Raw genomic sequence first — 22,664 nt, forward strand, 5'->3', positions numbered from 1 at the left:
TTCTGCCCCTTTTTTTGGAGCCTTGTGTTATTTCTAACCCTTTGTATGTAGTGACTGTTGATCCTATAACAATCCAGTAAGATAGATCTGTTCAGTCCTTTTTTGTAAAAGAGGCTAACAGTTTAGCAAGGGCAGATCACTTGACTAGAGGGAGTGGGTGGGGTTTTCTGAGAGTCTGCTAGGTGAGTGCTAGCTGCCACCCTCTGCTGAGTGAGCAGATCTAAGTGTTAACTGGGTTAATTTGAAGAGCTTGCTTTGCAAGAGCAGAGTCCATCTTCAGGGGTAAATGCTGTGTGCTGGCCTGGAGTTGCATCTAGCCCTGCTTGGTTGTGTATGATTCAAGGGATTGGTCAGCCCCTCTTTCAGTGGCATGGGCTTCAGTAACTAGCCATGCTGATGCTGCCTGAGCAAGGGAATGGGAACACCTGAAGTCAGCTGTCTTTGTACTTTTGAGACAGCATCCCTATTTTACAATTCTGACTGTCCTGGACCAAGTCTGCAATCTTGTCCTTGACTGTTTTATACAGAGCTTGGAAACAGTGATTCCTGCATGCCATATCATTTGACTTTATTTATCAAATTATAGTACTATGATGTGGTACAGGCTGGTCATGGCCTGAGATTTTTGACATCCTAAATAGAGATTATTTTTGCTTCGATCTAAGACTGTACTCAGTTTTGTCATATGGAATTGTTATTAATTTATTGCATGCCTGTGGGCACAGGCTCTGTGTGTGTGTGTGTGTGTTTGTGTTTGTACTGTATGTCAGAAGACAACTTTGGAGTAGATTTTTCTCCATTTACCTTTACATGTACACTGGAGATTGAACTCATGTCACCAAGATTGTGCTGCAAGAGCCTTTATCTGCTAAGCCATCTCATTGGCCATACATACATACATACATACATACATACATGTGTGTGTCTTAAAACATAGTTCCACAGGTGCCTACATGCACATTGTGTACATAGACAAGCTAGTACATATGTGCAACACATAAAAATTTGTGGGGAAAAATTAAAAAGGTTCTTAGAGTCTTTCCCCTTTTCTGAAAGACAAGGGATTCTGGGAATTCTAGTGACTGGGTGCTTCAACTGAAGGTCTTGTTAAGATTGTGTTCCTTTTATTTTTACTTTTTCCAATGCTAGTGAAATAGTCTTGAAATGATGTAGTCTAAAGTTCTTGATTGGATTTGTTTTCTCTGCAAATTAAAGAATTAAAGGCAGGAAAAATCAGAAGTGCAACAGGTAGCTGCAGAGAAATCTGAAGCCCTGCAGACAGAATTGTTAAGCCAGTTTATCAGCACAGGGCCTGCTATTCAACAGGAGTTGAGGAAGAAGCTGGCCATCTTGGAAATTTGCTACCTTTATTACCTTGGCTCCTCCCTGGTCTATCCCTGTCTGCCTACCAGTCGTGAGCCACCGAAGCATTTTTAAACTCAAATATTTACTAAACTCTTACCACATGCTGGGCACTATGGGTATCCTGACCTAGCCAATCCCTTACATGTATATTGACTCAGCTTTCACAGGCGTTAGCTTACCAAAGATTGCACAGCTAATGAAATCAGTATTCAATTCCAGATGTGTCTAAGTCTGAACTTTGGTACTCCTGTGTACCCTGCAGACCCAGTGGAAAGATTGAGACCTTGAGAGCCCACACAGTGGTTTCAGCACTCTGACCAGAACTTGAAGATAGATGATAGATGTTAGAGGACATTCATACCTTGCTGCTTTGTGTCTTGTTAATAAATCTAAAGCACAGGAAGACATGAGAGTGTTTGTTTGGGTAGCTCCTTCCTTCCCTCCCTGCTTCCCTGCCTCCCTCCCTTCCTCCCCTCTCCCCCTCCTCCCTCCTGTTCACTTTGGTTTTGGTTTTTGAGATGGGGTCTTGAACCTATAGAGCCAGAAATGTTGATCTCAGACTCACTGAGTAGTCTTTATTAGTCAGAAACTCATTCCTCTTGCCTCAGCTTCCTGCATTCTGGGACTGCAGGTGTACACCTCCACACCCACAAGGCATCTCGTTTATACCAGTAGCATCTAACAAAAGGTAAATGGAGTAGTAAAAAACTTAAGTCACTCCCTTTGGTAACACATTGCTCTGTATAGAAAAATGTGTGGAGGGAAAGAATTTAATGGGAAGGAAACCATTCTGTCTTCAGCTTCCCCCCCAATCATCTCTCACCCCCTAGTCCTGGGAAGCAGAGTTATCAAAGCCCCCCTTTAGTTATTTTTAAATCTAACTAGTGTAAAGACTGATTAAACTAGGTTTTCTAAGTGAGCAGTTCCTTAACCTTGACTTAGTAAAACATTAAAATGTTGATGGCATCTGCTCCTGACCCCTATTCTGCAATGTGGGAGCTAATCCAGCAGTTTCTCGTTAAATGCTGGTATTGTGCAATTGCAGAATTGCAACAGGCAGGGGGGGGGAGGGGCTGTGGGGGTGGCTCGGGCTAGTGAGCAAGAGCAGCAGCAGGCACATGGTAAACAGAAGCATCCTTTCCAGCAAACAAAACTCAAGGAGTGCTGAGGCCCAACCCACCTCCCATACGCCTCCTGTCTCAGTCTCCTAAGTGTTGGGAGCACAGACATATGATGTCAAAAGCTGGCCTGGCAGATTATAAGAGGAAGATTGCCATACACAGGATAGGGATGTTGTATGTTATTTTATTAGGGAGAAATCACTTACATGAGAAACCGAGAACCCAAGATCAGTGCTCTGCTGCTCTCCAAGACCCAACCAGAACCCCAAGAGAGCACGAGTGCCCCTCTCCTCAGCCCTTTATTTCCTACGCCCCATCCGCCCCATGGCGTGGTCAGTGCCACAGGTACTCTCCCTACAGCCAATAGTTCTTTGTTGTTACTGTTTTGAGATTATATGTAGCTCTGGCTGTTGTAGAACTTACTAGTAGATCAAGCTGGCCTCGAACTCACAGAGATCTGCCAGCCACTGCCTCCCAAGTGCTGGGATTAAAGGTGTGAGTTACCACCTCCCGGGAGAGTTCTGCCTTTAAAAGGGGTCATGTGCACAGGGGTGAGGCACTCTGCCATGTTCCCCAAGGGGTGGGGCCAAGTGCCTGGATGCTTACAGTAAGTAGTCAGCTCTCTGTTACTATAATACAATACCCACGATAACTAACTACTGAAGAGAAAAGTTTTGCTTTGCTTTATGGTGTAGAAGTTTACAGCTTTGGGTCTCTGGTATGGAAGCTGGATGGTAATGGCTGGTGGGATATGGCAGAACAAATTGCTTATTTTAGCCAAAAAGCAAAAGATCAGAGGAAGATAATTGAGGTCCCATTTTTTCTTTTTATTTGTTTGTTTGTTTTTTCATTTAAGTTAGAAACAAGCTTATTTCACATGTCAATCCCAGCTTCCTCTCTCTCCTCTCCTCCCTTTTTTTTTCTTTTTCTGAGCCAGGGTTTATTTGCATAGTCCTGGCTGCCTTGAACTCTATCTGTAGACCAGACTGGTCTCCAACCCAGATGTCCTCCTCCTTCTACCTCCTGAGCACTGGGATTAAAGGCATGCACCGACACCACCTGTCCTCATATGATTTTTTTACCCCAAAAGAAATTCAAGAATTCTGGTATGTTGCGTAGGAAGTGTAATGCAAATTGCCTTCTGCTCATGGTTCATATGGTGTATTTGCTGTGTGTGTAAACAAGCAGATGGACTTTCATATTTCTGGCATCTTTTTTGCTTTGGTAAGTCCAAACCCCAAAAGGACTCGTCGTTGGAATGAACTGGGATGAAAATATAGTGCTCTTGGCCACACTGAAGGACTATCGGAAGTGATCAATGTTTCTATCCTGAGTCCTCTAGCTCAGGCTAACCTCCAGCTTGATAGGTAGTAGAGGATAACTTTGAACTCCTGATCTTTGTGCCTCTACCTCTCAAGTGCTGGGATTATAGGTTGTGCTATCATACTACCCTCCACCCCTGTCTCCCTTTTAATCTTGGGGCATACCTGTCTTGGACTTCGGGAAATTCTGCCTCATTCATCATTCATCATTGCACTCAGGGAAGGTTCATTCATGGGGCAAGATTAGAAAAAGCTTATAAAAGTGTCTGAATATTTTCTTGCTCCATGAATAACATGGATTTAGGATATTTATAATGGATTCTTTTTTATTGAGATGATTGGTAGTTACTTAACTCTTTGGAGACAGACATCTATAAATCTCCTGGTTTTAGTTGCCTCTGAATCATATCCAAACAGTGCCATAAAATGGAAACCGAGTATTCAAATGCAAAAAGATTTGGGGGACATCTCAGTCAAATCATAATACAGCTATTAGCCAAACACAACCTTTTCGTCCCTTTCAGGACAGGGTTTCTCTGTGTAGCCCTGGCTATCTTGGAACTCCTCTGTAGACCAGACTGGCCTCAAACTCAGAACAAATGTGACTTTTAAAGATAAGCAAAATGAAATCTTCATTACATTGGGACCATCCTTATTTTAAGACGTCATTAGCCACACTGGAAAGTGGTAGTAAAGTCTCCTTTTCAGCACAGAGTCATCTGGGACAGTATTCTACGGGACTGCTCATTTCTAAGAAGAAACTGAGGCAAATGAAACACCAAAATAATTAGGGCCTGCGTCTCCAACCTCCTTACCACCCCGAATAAATATTTCTGATGGGAATTCATAGGAAGCGCTGCTGCATGAGTGTCCTCATTTTGACCTTGTTTTTAAATGTTTGTTTCCAGGCTGGCAGTGATGGCGAGAGCATAGGAAACTGCCCCTTTTCACAGAGGCTCTTCATGATTCTTTGGCTCAAAGGAGTTGTGTTTAGTGTCACAACTGTTGACCTGAAAAGGTAAGACATGGCTGTGGTATAGAATTTGTTTTGCAAGTGTGTAGTTTATCTTCAGCTTGGATCCTTTCCCTGCCCTTTGCTTTGATTACACATGAAGGAAACACACATTACTCAAGTTTTCTGTTTAAGGCTAGATTTAACATGTACAGACATTAGGGTTGAGGGGTAGCGGTGGTGAACACCTTTAATCCCATGGAGTCTCTGTGAGTTTGAGGCCAGCCTTGTCTACAGAGCAAGTTCTGGAACAGCCAGGGCTACACAAAGAACCCTGTCTTGAAAAACCAAAACCAAAAAAAAAACAATGTCACTTCCAAATTTTAGTATTTCCATTGTTGCATTCACCACCCTTGGCTGTGCTCACATCTTCCTTGGCCCTTGTCAACCTGAAGCCACACTTTAATATGGACGAGCAGAGCCATGAACAACTTTGCTTTCCGACTGACATCTTTCTGATCTCAAGTGTGCTAAAATGTGAACGATAGCAACAGGAATCCTTGAGGGGAGACCCGAGGTGGGGGCATAGCTTGATGGTAGAGCACTTGCCCCGCTAGCCTACACAAAGACTGGGTACGGTCAGTGTGAGGTGGGCGAAGACAGGAAGACGAGTCACAGAAAGCTGAATAATGTGGACTGTTCCAGTTAACCTGCTTTTCAGGGAATGCTGTTTTCTATGATACTTAAACCAAGTCTGGCATAAACTAAGAGTAGTCTTTCAGGGACTGGAGAGATGGCTCAGTGGTTAAGAGCACTGGCTGCTCTTCCAGTGGATCCTGGTTCAATTACCAGCACCCACATGGCAGCTCACACTTGTCTATAATTCCTGTTCCAGGGGCGACACCCTCACACAGACATGTATGCAGGCAAAATACCAATGTACATAAAATGCAAATAAATAAATTAGTTTAAAAAAAAAAGTAGTCTTGCTAGTTGAAGATGTGTGCCTAGGTTTCTCTTCATAGGTCAGATTAAGGGAGGACAAAAAGAGTTCTGACAAGTAGGAAACCTTTTTAAATCCAGGAACTTCTATTTTGTCTTAGCAAATATGTCTCAAGAACACTTACGTTACCTTAGCAAATACGCCTGAAGAACACTTATTCCCACAGTCCCCAAAGACAGATCTCAATAGCTCTCTGGCCAGGCAGCCTAGCCAAAATGGTGAACTCCAGGTTCAGTAAGCGCTTGTTCTTGGGGCTGGAGAGGGCTCAAAAGTACTGGCTGTTCTTCTAGAGGACCCAGCTTCAATTCTCAGCACCTACATGGCGGCTCACAACTATCTGTATGTAACTCCAGTTCCAGGTAATCAGACACCCTCTTCTGGCCTCTGGAGAACACCAGATACACATGTAGGCAACATACACATGCACACCAAAATTAGAAGCAAAAGCAAATTGTACCAATGGGAAATCTAGGATCCAGCAGTGAAAAATTATTCATTTTTTTGATAGTCTGTATTGAACCCAGGGCCTCGTATGTGCTAGGTTAACACTGAACCACCCCCATAGACCCACATAGTGCTCTTGACATAGATACATAAATGTGGCAGCCTTGTTGACTAATTACTTTTTAAGCATTTCAATAGTGTCTAGGGAACACTGTTGTCTGGCTGCCTTTGGCGGGTGGCAGAACTGATGGTTGTTTACCCTGAGAGTTGCCATGGAGCTAGCTGTTCCCAGTTAGCACCCATGGGGGCTCTGTCAGTGCCGCCTCATTTTCTTTTTACTTCTTTGGAACAGTTTTTGAAATGTGAAGATTTTAAAGTATATTTGTTAGCTGGATGGGTGGCTCTTTGGGAGGCAGAAGCAGGAGAATTGCTGTGTATTCAAGGCTGCTCTGAACTATAGAGTGAGAGAGACTTTCAAAATGGGGAAAAAGAGTGTATTTGTTGACAATATCCAGTCTTTCAGGAACCCCTTTGGAGATAGTTTATGAATGTAGTAAATAAATAAGCCTTTGATATCAGATAGCAAGGGTTAAAATGACTGCAGGCTCCTGGGAGGACATTGGTCTGTTCATGTTGGACAGAGCTATTTTAAGAATGAAATAAGTCATACAGTAACCCTGCTATTAGTTTTATTTTCCTACATATATCCAAAAAGGAAGTTTCTCAGTATAACTCCTAAAAATAGACCGTACACCAGACACACACCCTTTCTATGTCCTAAACTACATGGTGTTCTCCTGTTCCAACTTTGGCTTGGAACAAATGAGCTGACTTCCAGGCCTTGAAAAGCCTTCTTTGAACGGTTGAGTACAGTGCCTGATTGTCTAGCAGACCAGGAATACCGAATCTGGTGGGGAAAATGAAGGGAGTGTATCGGGCCATTTCAAATTTATAGAGACTGTGAGACATTGTTGCTGCAAGTTGATTGATACTTGAGGGCTGGTATATTTGAGAATATTGTATTTCATATACAAAAAGTGACACGCAGGAAATTGGTCTTAATAGCCAGAAAGTACCATTTTCTAGGGTTATCTATCAGATCAATATCAGAGAACACCTAAAGGTAAGGTCTAAGGGGTCTTGGTTTTCTAGTATACCTAAAATAATTTTCCCTTTTAGAGACAAGGATTGCTGTTCTCCTGCCCCTCCCTTCTCATTCCCAAGTATGTATTACAGGTGTTTGATACCACACTCAGCTTAAACTTTCAGGAGGGTAAAATGAAGGTCCACAGGGCACGTGATGACTCCCTCCCCTCCAGCCAGGTCATTGGGGTCCTATCATGCAGATGGCTGCTTTGAGGCATGGTCTGTGATGTTTATCTGTTCAGACCTTTCCCATGAGCTTACAGAGTTTTGAACATTTTTAAAAGAAAGTAACCCAAGAGAAAGAACACTGGCTCAGAAACAACATGTAATAAAGTTGTCACCAAAGAGTGAAGTACTCCATGGTGTGAAATACCTTCCATAATATATACTTAGTTTTTAAAGCTTTGTGACTCTTTTTAGAAATCTGTGGGGGAGAAAATACCCACTGAGCTTGTTTTCCTGTAAATCTTGAAAATTGCCCACTTCCGCCGTGAAAGTACTGATCCCAGAGTGTGCTAGTGCAGAGTGACAGCCCCCTGAGAGTTACTGAGAAGCCCGCTCTGCACTCTGAATCAGTGATTGTTAGCTTTCATCCATAAGAACGGGCCCTGTCTGCCTCTGGCACAGGGGCGTGCGCTCTGAGGCTCAGGCGGTGTTAATGACCGTGCTGGCATATGCACGCCTTACAATTGCGAGCCTTCCCACACTGCCATAGGGTGCTTCAGTGCAGCCTCAATGCTGTCGTGGGAGGTATTTCCAAGCTGTTTCTCTGTTCATGATGAAGTTGTATTAAAGGCATTTTAGATAAAATGGCATCCAGGCTACAGAAAGAATCTCTATATCGGCAATTGCTATTTGAACAAAATCTGCAGATAAATGTGTATTAGAATTGGTAGTCCAGCAGCAGACACTATCACATGTCATCATGTGGAGGAAGAAGCAGGGTGGCTTGGGAGAAAGGAGTGAGGCTTGGATCTGTTCAAGCTAGGCTGACCTTGGACTTCTGCCTGCTTCTGCCTCCTGAGTGCTGGAATTAAAGGCATACACCACCACTGCCCAGCTGGTTTTAACCTCTTAATGACTAGAGTTTATTGGTTCACAGGGCTTGTGTTGGCAGTAACCAGGGTCTTCATTTGAAGACTTAGACTACCCTCATTCTGCCCAGAGTTCCTAAGCCAGAGACCAGTGTCTCTATTCCTGTTACATTATAGTCAAACCTTCCAGTACTATAGCTAAGCATTGAAGGTGAGAAGGGAAGAGAAAGCAGGAAGTATAAGGTGAAGGTATACTTGGGAGGCAGAGGCAGGAAGATGGATCTCAGTTGAGTTCCAGGCTAGCCAAGGCTATGCAGTGAGATGTTGTCTCAAAAGATAAAAACAAAACAAAGTATAAGATTAGTGATCTGAGTCAATCAGAAGGACACACACTAAGTCACCTAAACAGCTGATGACCTTTGGTTTGGGAGAGAGAGAGTGAGTCTGTCTGTCTGTCTGTCTGTCTGTCTGTCTGTCTGTCTGTCTGTCTGTCTGTCTGTCTATGGTGTATTCATGTGTGTGCAGCCAGAGGGAAATGGTGGGTGTCCTGCTCTGTCGCTCTCCATCGTAATCCCTTGAGAACAGGCTCTCTTTTATTTTATGTGTGTGGGTGTTTTGCCTGCATATATGTCTGTGTACCACTTGCATCTCTAGTGCCCACAGAGGCCAGAAGAGGACATCAGATCCCGTAGATCTGGAGTTATAGATAGTTTGTGGCCTACTATGTGGGTGCTGGGAATTGAACCTGGGTTGTTAGGTAGGGCAGCCAGTTCTCTTAACCTCTGAGTCCTCACCCCGTCTCTGAGAACAGGGTCTCACCATTTTGGCCAAGTTGGCTCTTGAGATCTGCCTGTCTCTCCAAGTTATAGGCACATGTGGCCATACCAGGATTTTACATGAGTGCTGGGGATCTGAACTTTGGTCCTCATGCTTGTCCAGCAACTTCTTTCTGTACTGACCCATCTCCCCAGTCCTAGCATTAGCTTTTTCTCATTAAAAAACAGTCATGTTTGAGGTAGCCTGGGCTACAAAGCAAATACTGGACAGGCTCCAAAGCTACACAGAGAAACCCTATCTTGAAAGACAAACAAACAAACAAACAAACAAAAAAAGCAGTCATATCTGACATACCAGTGATTTTCTATGTACTTTCTCTTGATAATAAATGGAGGTCACCTTTTTAAATTCTGGCAAATATACAGTTCTATGTTAAACATGAAAACTCATCTTACTTGCACAGTCATAATGATTTCCTTCTCCAAATGTAGGCATACCATTTGTAATATAGTGCATTAGTCAGACTGAGAGTCAAGTTACTGCAGTAACAAAATTGTTATGGAGGAGTATTGTGATAGTTTAGACTTTAGTGTAGTTTCATAGTAGTCAACGGAGCCATGAAAATGATAGTGCCAAGCCTTTTAAAAGGAGTTATAAACTCAGAGCAAAAGCTAATTTCCAAATAGACACCAAGATGTTTTCAGTTTTATTATGTCTCAAGCTGGGCATGGTGGTACATGCCTGCAATCCCAGGATTATAAGGAGCAAAAATCTTTATTTCCAGGCCAGCCTGGTCTACACACGAGACCCTGTCTCAAAACAGGCACTGCAACATCAGCAACCAGCCCTCAAAACACCATCAGTATGTCTGTCTTGTCCTACTTTCTGAAATTGAGAAATGAGTGGCATTTCCTGGTAGTTCTTCAGTGACAGATGCATGAATGACACATACAGAGAGTAAATGGAATGGAACAGGGAGGCCTTCTAGAGAAATTGTTGTTTTCCTGTTAGTCATTCAGGAAAGAAAGGCAACGTCATCTTCCTCCATGAAGCTGCTGAGACTTCTAGCAGCCCTGCAGTTCATCTCAAGACAGTTTCACAGATTCTGAGCTAGATACTGTGTGTCCATCCATCTGTCCCTCTTCCCTAAGAGAATTTTGCTACTGCATGTTTTTGTGTTTTTCTTTTTCTCTCCAAGAGAATGTCAGAGAGTAAATCCTGAGGCTGCTAAGAGTGAATTAGAAAAGTGATTAGTGAATTTTTTTTTAATTTTATCTTTTTTTCTGAGATAGGGTTTCTCTGTGAAACGGTAATTTATCTATTTTTAAAGATATTTTATTTTTAAATTATGTATATATATGGAGACCAGAAGAGAACATCGGATCAATCCCCTGAGCTGCCTGCTATAGGTGTTGGGAACCAAACTCAGATCTTTCTAGCCCCATAACAAATATTTTTCTAAACCTTTTATTAATACAAATTATACATTGTGTTATTAAAACGTGTCCTGAAGTATTGAGTGATATTTTATTTTTAAAATACTGCTTCATAGCCAGTATTTTAAAATAGGGTGGTGGATACCCTTAATCTCATCACTCAGGAAGCAGAAGCAGGCAGATCTCTCTGAGTTCGAGGCCAGCCTGGTCTACAGAGTGAGTTCTAGGACAGCTAGGTCTACATAGAGAAACCCTGTCTCAAAAACAAACAATATATACACATATTATTATGTGTGTGTTATGTGTATATCTTCACAAATTGATACTGAAGTAGACAAAGATGAGCTGAATAACACGTAGCAAAAATCATTTTAGTTCTGTAACCACTTTAACTAGACCGACGTTAGAAAGGAGGAGCCTGTGACTACTCAGCCATCTGTGACTTCTTTAGTCATCCAGAAGATTGCAGGTAGTAAATAGTAAGGAACAGCTAACTGAAACAAGCACAAAACAATTAGAGGTCTGCTGCTAACTAACCTTTGTGAGGCTCTTGATTGTTTATATAATGTTAACTATTCTCATGCTATATATACTATATGCTTTGGAAATTGGTACCTTTGAAACAACTCAAGAGGCAGTCTTTCCCCTCCCTTTCAGAGACAGGTGACCCTCAAGAGCCACCTCCCATGTGGGATATCTGTTCTGTGCTCATTTTATACCGAGCAACTGGAACCAAGCCACCAGCCTCGCGCTTTCCTGTTGCTGCAAGTGGGATGAATTAAATTTTAATTGAAATCAAGTCACTTAAGCTACTTAACAATATTAGCTCCAACTGGGTTTCCTTTTTCCTTTCTTTCTTGTTCTTTTTTGTTTTTACTTTTCATCTAGAAACAAAATGGGAAAGAACTGAATAATGTATTTCAGTCAGATCTGCTAGAGTCTACCAGAGCTACTACAGTCGGGGACAAGGCCTCAGCTCTGGAGTCATGCACAGCTCAGGCAGAATTTCAAGGTGTGAACCCAGGGCCCTGGCTTTTGTCACTTTTGGGAAACTTGAATGAGCTTGAGTGAACTGCAGAATATGGGTTGAGAGCCTTTTAGGGAATAAATAGAAGATGTCCTAGAGTGTCCGCCATTGCCTCATGGTTTGTCTCAAGCTGTAGCTGCTGTTGGGAAAGCATCTGCAAAAGGGGCTGTTGTGGGTCACATGGAACACTAGGGACCTTAATGTGCTGGGGAGGAATCGCAGTCGCAGATGGCTTTGTGTGGCTGTCACAGAACATGTGGAAGAAGTCAACTCCCTGCCTGGCACTCCTGTTTTGTCACTGCTGCTGCTGTTGCTGCTTACCCATTGAGAGATATTGAGGTTATCCCCAGATCTCCTCCCACTGGCATCAAAGGGCCTTTATGTCAACAACTAATCCCTAAAGCAGTTTTATGACCTTTGTTGTTTACAAAGTCTGTATAGTTTTCAGGTAGAAATAAGATAGACTAATTACCAGTCATTAATATTAATGGTAATTGGTAATCATAAGTATGCCTGGCTTTATGACCCATTGCCAAATAAATCCTCTAAATCAGACGTTATTATTACAAATCATTTGATCCTGTATAACCAATACTGAACTCTGAACTTCATTAAAGTTAAACTGATGTAACCTACCCCTTATAGAATGCTTTGTTATCGTGGCAATGGGAGCCCTAATGACTTCATTTGTATTACCTTCCTTTAGCTGTTAATTACTTGGTCACTGGTGGGCAAGTGACTGTCCACCTAGCCACGCAGTCAGAGACTTTACCCAGTCCTGTTCAGGCTTCATTCACTTTTCCTCTTCCTCTAAGAAACATGTTTTCCTTGGGTGCTTAAAAGTTGCCATGCCTAATTGTGGAAGTAAGAGCTAGGCCGAGCCTTTTCTTCCCTTTTATCCAACACTGACCTGTTCATAAAATAAAACATAATAAAGCCTATATTTTTATAAATATATCTTACTTTACATTTAGGCATATACTTTGCTACGTGTTACAAACATGTCAATAAAGTGAATGCCTTTGAATGATGAAATTGTTTTCTAGGTAGTCAAAATTTGCACATGATTTGGTCAAAGAACTTATCATTAGCATCACTATGCACGCATGCATGAGTACATGCCTGCTGTGCTGGGCTTAAGGCTTTGTGCACTGGGGAGATGTTCTGACCCTGAGTCTCCCTCACGGCCCCTCTTTGTGCAGTTTGAGTTTCCTACCCTTTGTTTTGGTGAGATGCTGTTTTATTGTCTTTTGAACTTGAAACTGAAAAATTGAAAATGTGTAAACCTTGAACTGTTAAGTTTCTGGACTCTGTACAAGGACTTGAGAAGGAAGTAGATTATAAATAGAAACAGTGTGCCGGGCAGTGGTGGTACAGGCCTTTAATCCTAGCGCTCTTGTGGCATAGGCAGGTAGAGCTCTGTGAGTTCGAGGCCAGCCTGGCCTACAGAGGGAATGCCAGGATAGGCTCCAAAGCTACACAGAGAAACCCTGTCTGGAAAAACAAATAAACAAAATAACAACAAAAGAAGCAGTATGACTCTGAGGGCCCTTAGTGGATGACTTGCAGACCAAAGACCACCAAGGTTATGGAACTGTGGTTCTTTTAGTGATGAAAGAACAGGCCTCTGGCTGTAACAAAGAGAACCCCCACTCCACCCCCATGAGGTGAGTTAGCAGTTCTAATTTGAAAAGCAGCTGTAAAAGTGTTACCTTAATCACGATTAAATAAAGGTGGGTCTGGACCATTGTTCTGTGCTGAACTTTTCCTTGTCAGAGTAAAGAACACCCAGGCAAAGATGGAATTGAAAACCAAACCAGACCTTTTAGCAGTCCTCTTTCTGCAGTTGAAATTCCTATAGACATCTGTGCCATAATTGTCTTGAAAGAGCTAGACTGTAGAGACCCGGTAGAGAGGAGGGCTCTGAGTTAAAGTTTAAGTAATCAAGTACTAAGTCTTGTTTTTGTTTGTTTGTTTTGTTTTGAAACTGGGCTTCTTTGTATAGACCAGCCTTGAACTCAACCTGTCTGTGCTTCCCAGTGCTGGGATTAAAGACATCAAACACAGCAAATTTTTATATCTTTGATTAGAATGTAGCCAAAGAAAGAGGTACTTTTTTCCTAATCTAAATTAAAAGATGGAGCCATAGAGAAGGTACGAATGAATGGGACCTTGGGAAATGGGTATAACAGGACTAATTGTAGTTTGTAGGATCCTTTCTTTTGGAAATCCTTTTGAATGTCAAAGTAATTCTCCTTTGTGATATACTTAAAGATATTTTTAATTCAAATTCTTTGCATTTGTGGTCAGGAAGGAAGGAAGAGGGCAGGCAGACTGGCTAATTTTAAAAAAGATAACTAGCTCTGTGGGCTGCGATGGTGTGGGCGGCTCTTTGAAGGGATGTGTTGTTAGCTGCTTGTTTAATAATTTAGTATCAGAATAGAATTAGCCAGGTATGGTAGGTAGCCCATACCTGTAATCCCGATACTCCAGAGGCCAAGACAAGAGCAACAGAAGTTCAGTGCCAGCTTGGAGCTGCGCTGGGTGTAAATGACTTTGAACACAGTGAATTTGGGGCCATCTTGGGCTACATGAGACCTTGTCTTTGGGGAAAAAAAGGAGGAAAATACTTTTCCATGTCTCCAATTCAGTCACCAGAACTTATCATCTTTGTGCTGTTTCATTCTTAGTCTCTTTTCTGAAATATTTTAAAGTAATTTCTGGCATTTCCATCCTAGTTCCCTTGACACATGTGTCCAGGTACTGTAGATGTTTTCTTTTTGTCTCCCATCTGTGGCTCATGCTGGCCTGCAACTCTGTATACCCTACGCTGATCTGCTGCTAAGCGATTCTACTTCAGCCCCCGAGTGCTGGGGTTGCACATGTCAGGTCACCGCACTGGGCCATGAGGATGCTTTATTTAATATTTGTAATCACGTGGGTCTGTGTGTGACTATGTGCACATGAGTGCAATGCCCTAGGAAACCAGAGGCATCAGATCCCTTGAACTGGAGTTACAGGTAGTTGTGAGCCACCCCATGTGGGTGCTAGGAACTGAACACCAGTCCTCTGGAAGTGGTGTACACTTTTGACCGCTGAGCCATCTCTCCAGCCTATGTGAGTTTTTAAACATGGGCTACAAAACAAAAGGGTCTTAGACCTCACTTTGTTTAAGCCCCCCCCCCAATGACAGAGTCTCTATATAGCCCTAGTTGTCTTGGACCTCACAGAGATCCACCTGCCTCTGCCTCCTGAGTGCTGGGGTTAAAGGTGTGTGCCACTGTGCTCAGTGTAGACCTGGCTTTGAGAAATGTATGTCCCAGAAGGGAGATTAGATTCAGGGTGAATGTCGTGGTGCGATTTCTTTGTCACTACCAATTGCCCCACACACTGATGCTGGGTGAGCTTTTTAGCCCAACAGACCTTGCTGTCGATGGTTATAATCATAAAGGTAAGCCATCTTTATCAGTGTTTTATATAATATTTTCAATTTTTTCTAGTAGGAAAATGTCTTCCTTGTTGTGTTTTGGATTTCTTTAGTAATTGTAGATTTTTAATCATATGACCACTAGCTTTTCTCTTACCTCTCTTGTTTTTGAGACAGAGGCTTGTAGTGTCTTCATTCTTGGAGTACTACCTAGACTGGCCAGGGATGATCCTCCTGCCTTAGCTTCCTGAATACTTGGAGGTTGCCTCTTGCCAGTTCTTTTTCTTTTTAGATTTTATTTTCATTTTATGGGTATGGGTGTTTGGCCTGCATGTATGTCTGTGCAGTGCCTGTGGAGACCACAAGGGGGCATTGGATTCCCTTGGACTGGCGTTGCTGGAGTTAACCAGCTAATTCTTGGCCACCATGTGGATACTAGAATTCAAACCCAGGTCCTCTAGAAGAGCAGCCATTGCTCTTAACTGCTGAGCCATTTCTCTAGTCCCTCCTTCTCTTACATAATTATTTGGACCTATTTCTAACTTAATCTTTGTTTTGAGACAGGGTCTGTCTCTATACCCTTGGCTGGCTTTGAGCTGACTATATAGACCAGGCTGGCTTCAAACTCACCAAGATCTGCTGAGAGTAAAGGGATATGCTCCCATTTCAGACTTTACTTAACCTTTTAAAGACTTAAAAAATCAATTTGGACAAATCCTTTCAAAGCATAGGTATTTTTTACACACTGAATATTTTATCTATTTTGTGCTATTTCTTACCTTACTCATATCATCTTTTACATAATGGGAGACTAGACAGCCTCCCAGTCATCTTTCTGCATGTTAGTCTGACTCCGTATGGGGACGGTAAAGGGATCAGGATTTCTTTTTATAGTTCAGGACTGTGGGAGCTTGCTTACTCTTATTTGTTTTATGTCCACTTCCCAAACAAAGCTAACAAAGAAAACTAGGAAAGAATTCAGGCCTAGAGGAGTTTGGCTCATAGGTCCTGGTCAGAGGTAGTTAGTGTCACGGTTGAAGCTGCAGGCTGACTTAAGTGTTTGCCCCTTGTTTTACCACCAACTTTAAGTAACCTATTGGGTTTGTTTTATCTTTTTAAAGTGTATTTACTTCCTTATTTTTAACCGTGTGTGTGTGCATGCGTGTGTGTGCGCGTGTGTGTGTACATGCGCACACTGGTACCGATGGTGGCTAGAAGAGGATGTTGAATCTTCTGGATCCTGAGTTACAGGTGGTTCTGAGTTGCCCTATATGGGTGTTGGGTCCTCTGTAAGGTTGATAAATCAGTGAGGGCCCCCCTTTTTTTGAGACATGGTTTCTCTGTGTAGCTTTAGATCCTGTCCTGGAACTCAAACTCTATAGAGTAAGCAGGCCTTGAGCTCAGAGATCCGCCTGCCTCTGCCTCTTGGGTGCTAGAATTAAAGGTGTGCTCCACCACCACTGGCAAATCAATGACTCTTAATGCTCTCATCACACATTATGTGTCGTGTGTGGGGTTGCTGCCTATTAGAGTACTGTGCAACAAACATGGGGGCTTGCTCATTCTTACAAACTGCCTGAGAACCTGCTGCTGTTGGCCTTTTTAGAGTGAAAAATGATCTCATCTTGACCACTGTTTTGCCTACAGGAAGCCTGCAGATCTGCAGAACTTGGCTCCCGGGACCCACCCACCGTTTATAACCTTCAACAGCGAAGTCAAAACGGATGTAAATAAGATTGAGGAATTTCTTGAAGAAGTCTTGTGCCCCCCCAAGTGAGTATCAGAATGTGTGGACATAGCGCTGCCGCTTTGAATAAGGCTTTATTTTATTTGTCTCAGGACACTCTTTTCCTGATGGCCTTTAGATTCTCACAGCATTGAATTTGGGATAACCAGGACTGTCTTGTAAGATTCATGCATCATCAGTGTCAGATGGACTTTCTGTTTGGTCACACTAAGAAAGGCTGGGATCAGTCTTAATCTAGAGAGTCCCTAATCTGGCTACGGGTGGGCAAGACAGGTTCCAGCGGCACTCAGTTTGAAAATCTAGTTAGTCTGTGGTGCTGCCAGGCGCATGATTTTCTCTGGGGCAGTTTTGCAGGGTGTGTCGCATTTCCTAAGTCATTCCAAACTCTCCAGTCCTACTAGCATTGTAATGGAAATTAAAACGACAGATAGAAGGTTTTGTATCCTACACAGTGGAAGATAGCATTGGATTCCATAGTAGTCATTTGTGAGTCACCATGTGAGGGCTGGGCATTGAACTCAGGACTTCTAGAAGAGCAGCCAATGCTCTCCAGCCTTGTTTTAAGTTTTTAAATCAGTGCGTGGGTAAAATGGTATGTCCACTTTGACCAAGCAAACATTTTTTATGTTTTCTACTTTTCAGCAGCAGTAAAGTCAACTTTATTGTTCCTTTTTGCTATAGCCCCCAGAAGAAGATGATAGGAAAAAATAGAGCTAAAACCAAAGTGTTCTGATTTCTTGGCATCCATCGTATTGAATTGGCCCTTGTAAATAAACATTTTTCAGTCTTCCCTTTTCTTTTTATTATTTATATGTTTATTGAGACAGGGCCTTACTATGTTGCCTTGACTGCCAGGCTGGCCTCAAGCTCAAAAGTTCTACCTGCCTCTGCCTCCTGAGTACTGGCTGCAACATGTTCTTTTTTACTTAGAAATTTCATCTCCATTTTATTTGGGCAGGTTATAAATCTCCTATACCTGGAGATGGATTTTTCTTTCAATTCAAACACAAAAGTCTTTGTTTTAGTGTTCATAGTGTAACAAGTTTTCTGGAGTAGTTTTCTTTTTCTTTAGTATAGCCTGAAGAGTTCTGAGTAAAGGTTTATATTATATACACAGGCTTTTATTTTGTTGTTTCCTTATCCTCCTTCCTCTAGACTGGCTCTAACTCACTACGTAGCTGCTGCTCACTCCAGGCCTAATGCGTTCTCTTCGTGCTGTGTTTGTATGCGACCTTGTTATGGGTGAGGGGGTTGGGCAGCAGAATTGCCCTTGCAGGTAGACCAGCCTGTTCAAAGGCAGTGCTTGGAGCGGTGCGCACTGTGATGCCGCCCCGCAGGGCAGATGCAGGCACAAAGCTGAACACACAGAACTTTTTTTTTTTTTTTTTTTTGGGTTGTTCGAGACAGAGTTTCTCTGTATTGTTTTGGAGCCTGTCCTGGAACTCGCTCTTGTAGACCAAGTTGGCCTTGAAGATCCGCCTGCCTCTGCCTCCTGAGTGCTGGGATTAAAGGCGTGCGCCACCAACGCCTGGCTCACACAGAACTTTTCTGTGAGAAACTATGGGGCCTAATGGTTTTCTCGTGTCCTCTGAGGAAAGCATCACCACCATCATCATTATTCATTTAGTCACTCTTGTTTTAATTTTTTTATAGAGGAACTACTTATCCAAAGAGCTTTAAAATTTGAGGTTTTAGGTTTTATTTAATGTGTATGTGTGTGTGCCTGGTTATATGTGTGTACACCCGTGTGTGCAGGAGCTTGTGGAGGTCAGAAGGTGTCGGATCCCCTGGAACTGGAGTTATGGGTGGTTGTGAGCCTCCACATGGGTGCTAGAATCGTGTTCTCTTCTGCAAGAGTAGCTAATGCTCTTGATCACTGATCCATTTCTCTGGCCCCAAACCTAGGTTTTTCAGTAAACTGTGCTTTGCTACTAGAGATGAAAGGTTGGAACAGAAGGTGACAGATGTCAATCTGTAACTTCAGAGTCTCTATATAAAACAGGGCGTTTTATTTTGTTTTGTGGCTTCAAATTCATGATCCTCCTGCCTCAGCTTCACCAGAGCGAGGATCACAGTGCACACTGTCATCCCTGGCAGGAGTGATTTTGCACCCTGGGCTAGAGGAAGACACGGATGCACTGGAGAGGCGCTGTGCTCTCCGCACTGCTCTGTGGGGTGTTGGGTGTGGGTCTTCATTATGAGAGTGGGTGCTAACACTGCCACCGCAAGCTGCTTTTCAAAGTCAGGGAAAATCCAGGGATGCTGGCCTTGGGATTAACTGTCTCCATTCAGGTGGCAGAGAGAGAGCTCTGTACTTATGAAGAACATTCATTCACATGTATGATTCAGATAAGCTCATTAGATTTGTTCACTAAAATACTTGATAGCAATGTTTATGGCATAAGTTTCTAGGGTTAAAAATTGAGAAATTTGGAGACTAGGTGGACCTGTTAAAAAGGAAACCAGCTTGAAGGTTTTGTTTTTTTAATTTTTTTTTCGAGATTGAGGTTTTTAGAAGATAAGCCTTTACTAAATTCACAATAGTAAGCAGAAGAAATGAAAATAAACTATGTTGATTCCTGCACTCAGGTCAGCCTGGAAAAATTGTATATTTATTGCGTGTAAATGTATATGAGTGTGTGTGTGTGAGAGAGAGACAGAGAATAAAAGAAAACATTTCGTTGTAATACAGTTTCTTTCAAATTTTGTTTCCCCTTCATTTTAATTTAGGGGAACTAGACCAGACAGCATCCTCTAGAGAAAGTTGAAATAAATAGTCTTGTGTGAAATTTTACCTTATTTTCCAGGACCTTCCAGCTGATTGATATTCTCTGAAGTAGGGCCCAGGACCTGCATGTCTCTAGCACAGACTCTGAGAGGAAGCAAGTCCTGCTGAGGGAAGGAGGCATAGCCCAGCTTTTCCCACAGAGTGGATGTGTGTTGTTTAAAGCTGGTGTGTCATGACTTTCTTAAAGTTGAGAGCTTGGTCACAGCACAAAAGAGGGTTGAGTGTGATGTCTGACACGCTGTGTATTTGTTGCGTAGCGCTGCCATCCTAAATGCCACCGCATACTGAGCACAGAGGGAGTGGGGAAGGTCGGGCGCTGTTGGGAAGCAAATGCTCTACTTCCTATTTTGTTCTCAGCTGGCTGTGGGTGATCAAGATGCTTGACCAGCCTGGCCTCCTCCTGCTGTCTGGTTCCCTCACGCTGCTGCACAGGCCAGGCCAGTGCCCAGCATACTAAGCACCCAGCTGTGAGAGCTGTGTCTCCCGGCTGCTGAGAGTTTGAGTGTGACTGGCTTTGTTTCTTTCTGGTTCTTTTAAAGTTGTGTTCCGATAGTCCCCTGGTGCTAGTGTTGCCATGCTGGAAGTAAAGGTGGAGTACATTCCCTCCACCATGGGCCTGCTTGAGAAGTCTTGTTCTAGGACATGTGTTCCTGTGTGTTCTCCCGGCGCCTTAACAAGCCATTTCCTTAGCATTCTAATCATTAAATGGGGGTGGGGAGTGGATGTCTATTGACTGCCAAGAATATTAATATGTGAATGAAAACACCGTGCAGAGCTTTGTTTCCTAAGGGAGAAAACATTTAAAAACTTCCATAGAAAACAGATGGTGGCGCTTCTTAGATCAGTAGCTGTTCAAAGATGTCTGGTATTACCTGCACAGCGGCTTGCTGATTGATAGGACTTGGAGTAATTTCTCTGGAAGGATCTGTAATCTAGTATCACCTTTTCTATTTAGGTACTTAAAGCTTTCACCAAAACACCCAGAGTCAAACACTGCTGGAATGGACATCTTTGCCAAATTCTCTGCTTACATCAAGAACTCAAGGCCAGAAGCTAATGAAGGTAAACAGTTTAAATTGGATTGTCACAACAGAAAGCAAAATGAAACAAAACCCACACACAACAGTTTGAGCTGTTAGGATGGCGGTGAGTGCTTGAGTGTGTGGAGTTCAGGCTTTGCTGTAAGTATCAGAGCTGTCTTCAGGGAGGGTGAAATTGCTGCTTTCCCAGCTCCAGTCCTGGAGTCTGGTAGATGTGAGATGGAGGGGGCCATGAGTTCTCAGATACTGCAGTTCACCTCAGGGAACTGTGCTGAGAGCTGAGGGTACAGCCAGAGCAGTGGGCAGACAGGCTGTAGTGATGAGATAGATGGCTTTGGCTCTGATTGACTGATTGCTAAGTCATTTGTTTATTGTGGGGTACTGGCAGCCTATGTGCCTGTACTTTGTTGTGTATATGTGTGCTGATTACTGTTCATGAGAGTTTTGGGAGTGGTCTTTAGACAGTGATTAGACTCACCAGCCTTCAGATCTCTTCACATCATGGAACTAGAGATTTTGTTTCAGGTCATTATTATGGTCAGGGATAGTTTATAGTATAGATACAATTTGTTTTAATTAAAAGAGTGAGACCAGCCTGGGCTACATGAAACTCTGTCAAAAAACAAAAAACCCAAACAGTCAGGACAGTACAAAACAGACAAAAACCCGCCCTCTGAATCTATGCTGAGTCTGCTCTGGCTGTAGGCAGCCTGGCCTGGACTCTAAAGGCTCTCACAGCCTGTGGCCTGGGACTGGGGGATGACTATCTGTTGTCAGTAGCACCTAAAGTGAAACACTTGCTGACTTCCCTGGATTTCAGTGTCCAGATGTCCGGGCTCCTTTCTGATGTCTGGTTTCTTCAGTGAGGGGGGCGGGGACAGTTTTAGTGCCCAGGCCTGGCTTACATCTGTTTTTATATTGTGTTTCAGTGGCTGCCTTGAATAGAAACAGTTTTCTTGAGTAATTAGTCGTGTTCCTGACTAAAAGTGTTTTCTCTGAGCAGTTTATGCCCTGAGCAAATGGTGAAGTTGGAATCCCTCCTTCCCAGAGTGTATTTTGCCCCCTGCTTGTGCAGGCCAGTGTTCTCACAGAGCTGGCTTTTATACCCAGGTCTGCTAGCCGGCCAGGCCTTTGTGCTCTTCCACAGTTGGTATGGTTCATGGTAGAAGAGGAGAATAAGATGAGTTTTCCTTTACCTTGGGGGTGAGGGCTGGGAAAAGAGAAAGTGACTCACTTAACTATAACTTTGTACTCTATTTTTTATCTGTCAAGTCGTTATTGCCTTAAGTGGCCACCTACGCCTACTGTCTTTAGAGTGCTGCAACCAGTGAGAAAAGGACAGCGAGCACTTAACGTACAAGGCCTTATTTATAGTCAATACCTGTCGGTAAATAAGAATTCGCGTTGCCAAGCTACTTTTTTCCCACGGGGACCTCTCATTGCCCTGAGACTTTAGAAAACACTTTGAAATCAAATTTGAATTGAATGCTTGTCCCCTGTGTCTGTTGCCGTTCTGTCTGCTGAGAGCAGTTGCATGCTTTTAATAAGCCTAGGCAGTGGGGCATCCATCTCCCAACACCCACACACCAGCTCTTTACTTGTTGACAAGTTTTGGTTTATTAGCCTAGTAAGTAAATACTTGTAAAATCCAGTATACAGAGCTGGGTGTTGGTGGCCCACGCCTTTAATCCCAGCACTCCGGAGGCAGAGGCGGGCAGATCTCTGTGAGTTCCAGGCCAGCTTGGTCTACAGAGCAAGTTCCAGGACAGGACAGCCTCCAAAACAATGCAGAGAAACCCTGTCTCGAAAAACGAAAAAAATCCAGTTTATAGGAAGAGTTTAAAGACCTGTAGGACCTAATTCTAAGGGCTTAGCTGTCTAGATGCTATTGCATTAGTCTATAGAGTGTTATGTCTAGATCACCAAGTGCCCCAAAGACCAGCAAGGAGACTGAGTCCCATATGTAAAAGCAGAGAGCCTTTATTCAAGCTTGAGTTTGGACTCTGTCTGATGCAGCGGTTGACAGCCGAGAGAG

At 43.0% G+C, this 22,664-nt stretch overlaps 1 protein-coding gene across 1 annotated transcript in view; it reads left to right on the forward strand.

Annotated features, from left to right (window-relative positions):
* Clic4 (chloride intracellular channel 4) overlaps positions 1 to 22,664 on the forward strand; it is a 61,157-nt gene that overhangs the window by 27,784 nt on the left and 10,709 nt on the right. Inside the window, exons 2-4 of the mRNA XM_005079597.4 lie at positions 4,717 to 4,826; positions 16,702 to 16,827; positions 20,545 to 20,651. Of these exons, the coding sequence (XP_005079654.1) occupies positions 4,717 to 4,826; positions 16,702 to 16,827; positions 20,545 to 20,651 (343 nt within the window). The remainder of the gene's footprint in view (positions 1 to 4,716; positions 4,827 to 16,701; positions 16,828 to 20,544; positions 20,652 to 22,664) is intronic.

The sequence above is a fragment of the Mesocricetus auratus genome, unplaced genomic scaffold (genome assembly GCF_017639785.1).
Source record: "Mesocricetus auratus isolate SY011 unplaced genomic scaffold, BCM_Maur_2.0 Super-Scaffold_100014, whole genome shotgun sequence".
In the NCBI taxonomy this organism is placed as follows: domain Eukaryota; kingdom Metazoa; phylum Chordata; class Mammalia; order Rodentia; family Cricetidae; genus Mesocricetus; species Mesocricetus auratus.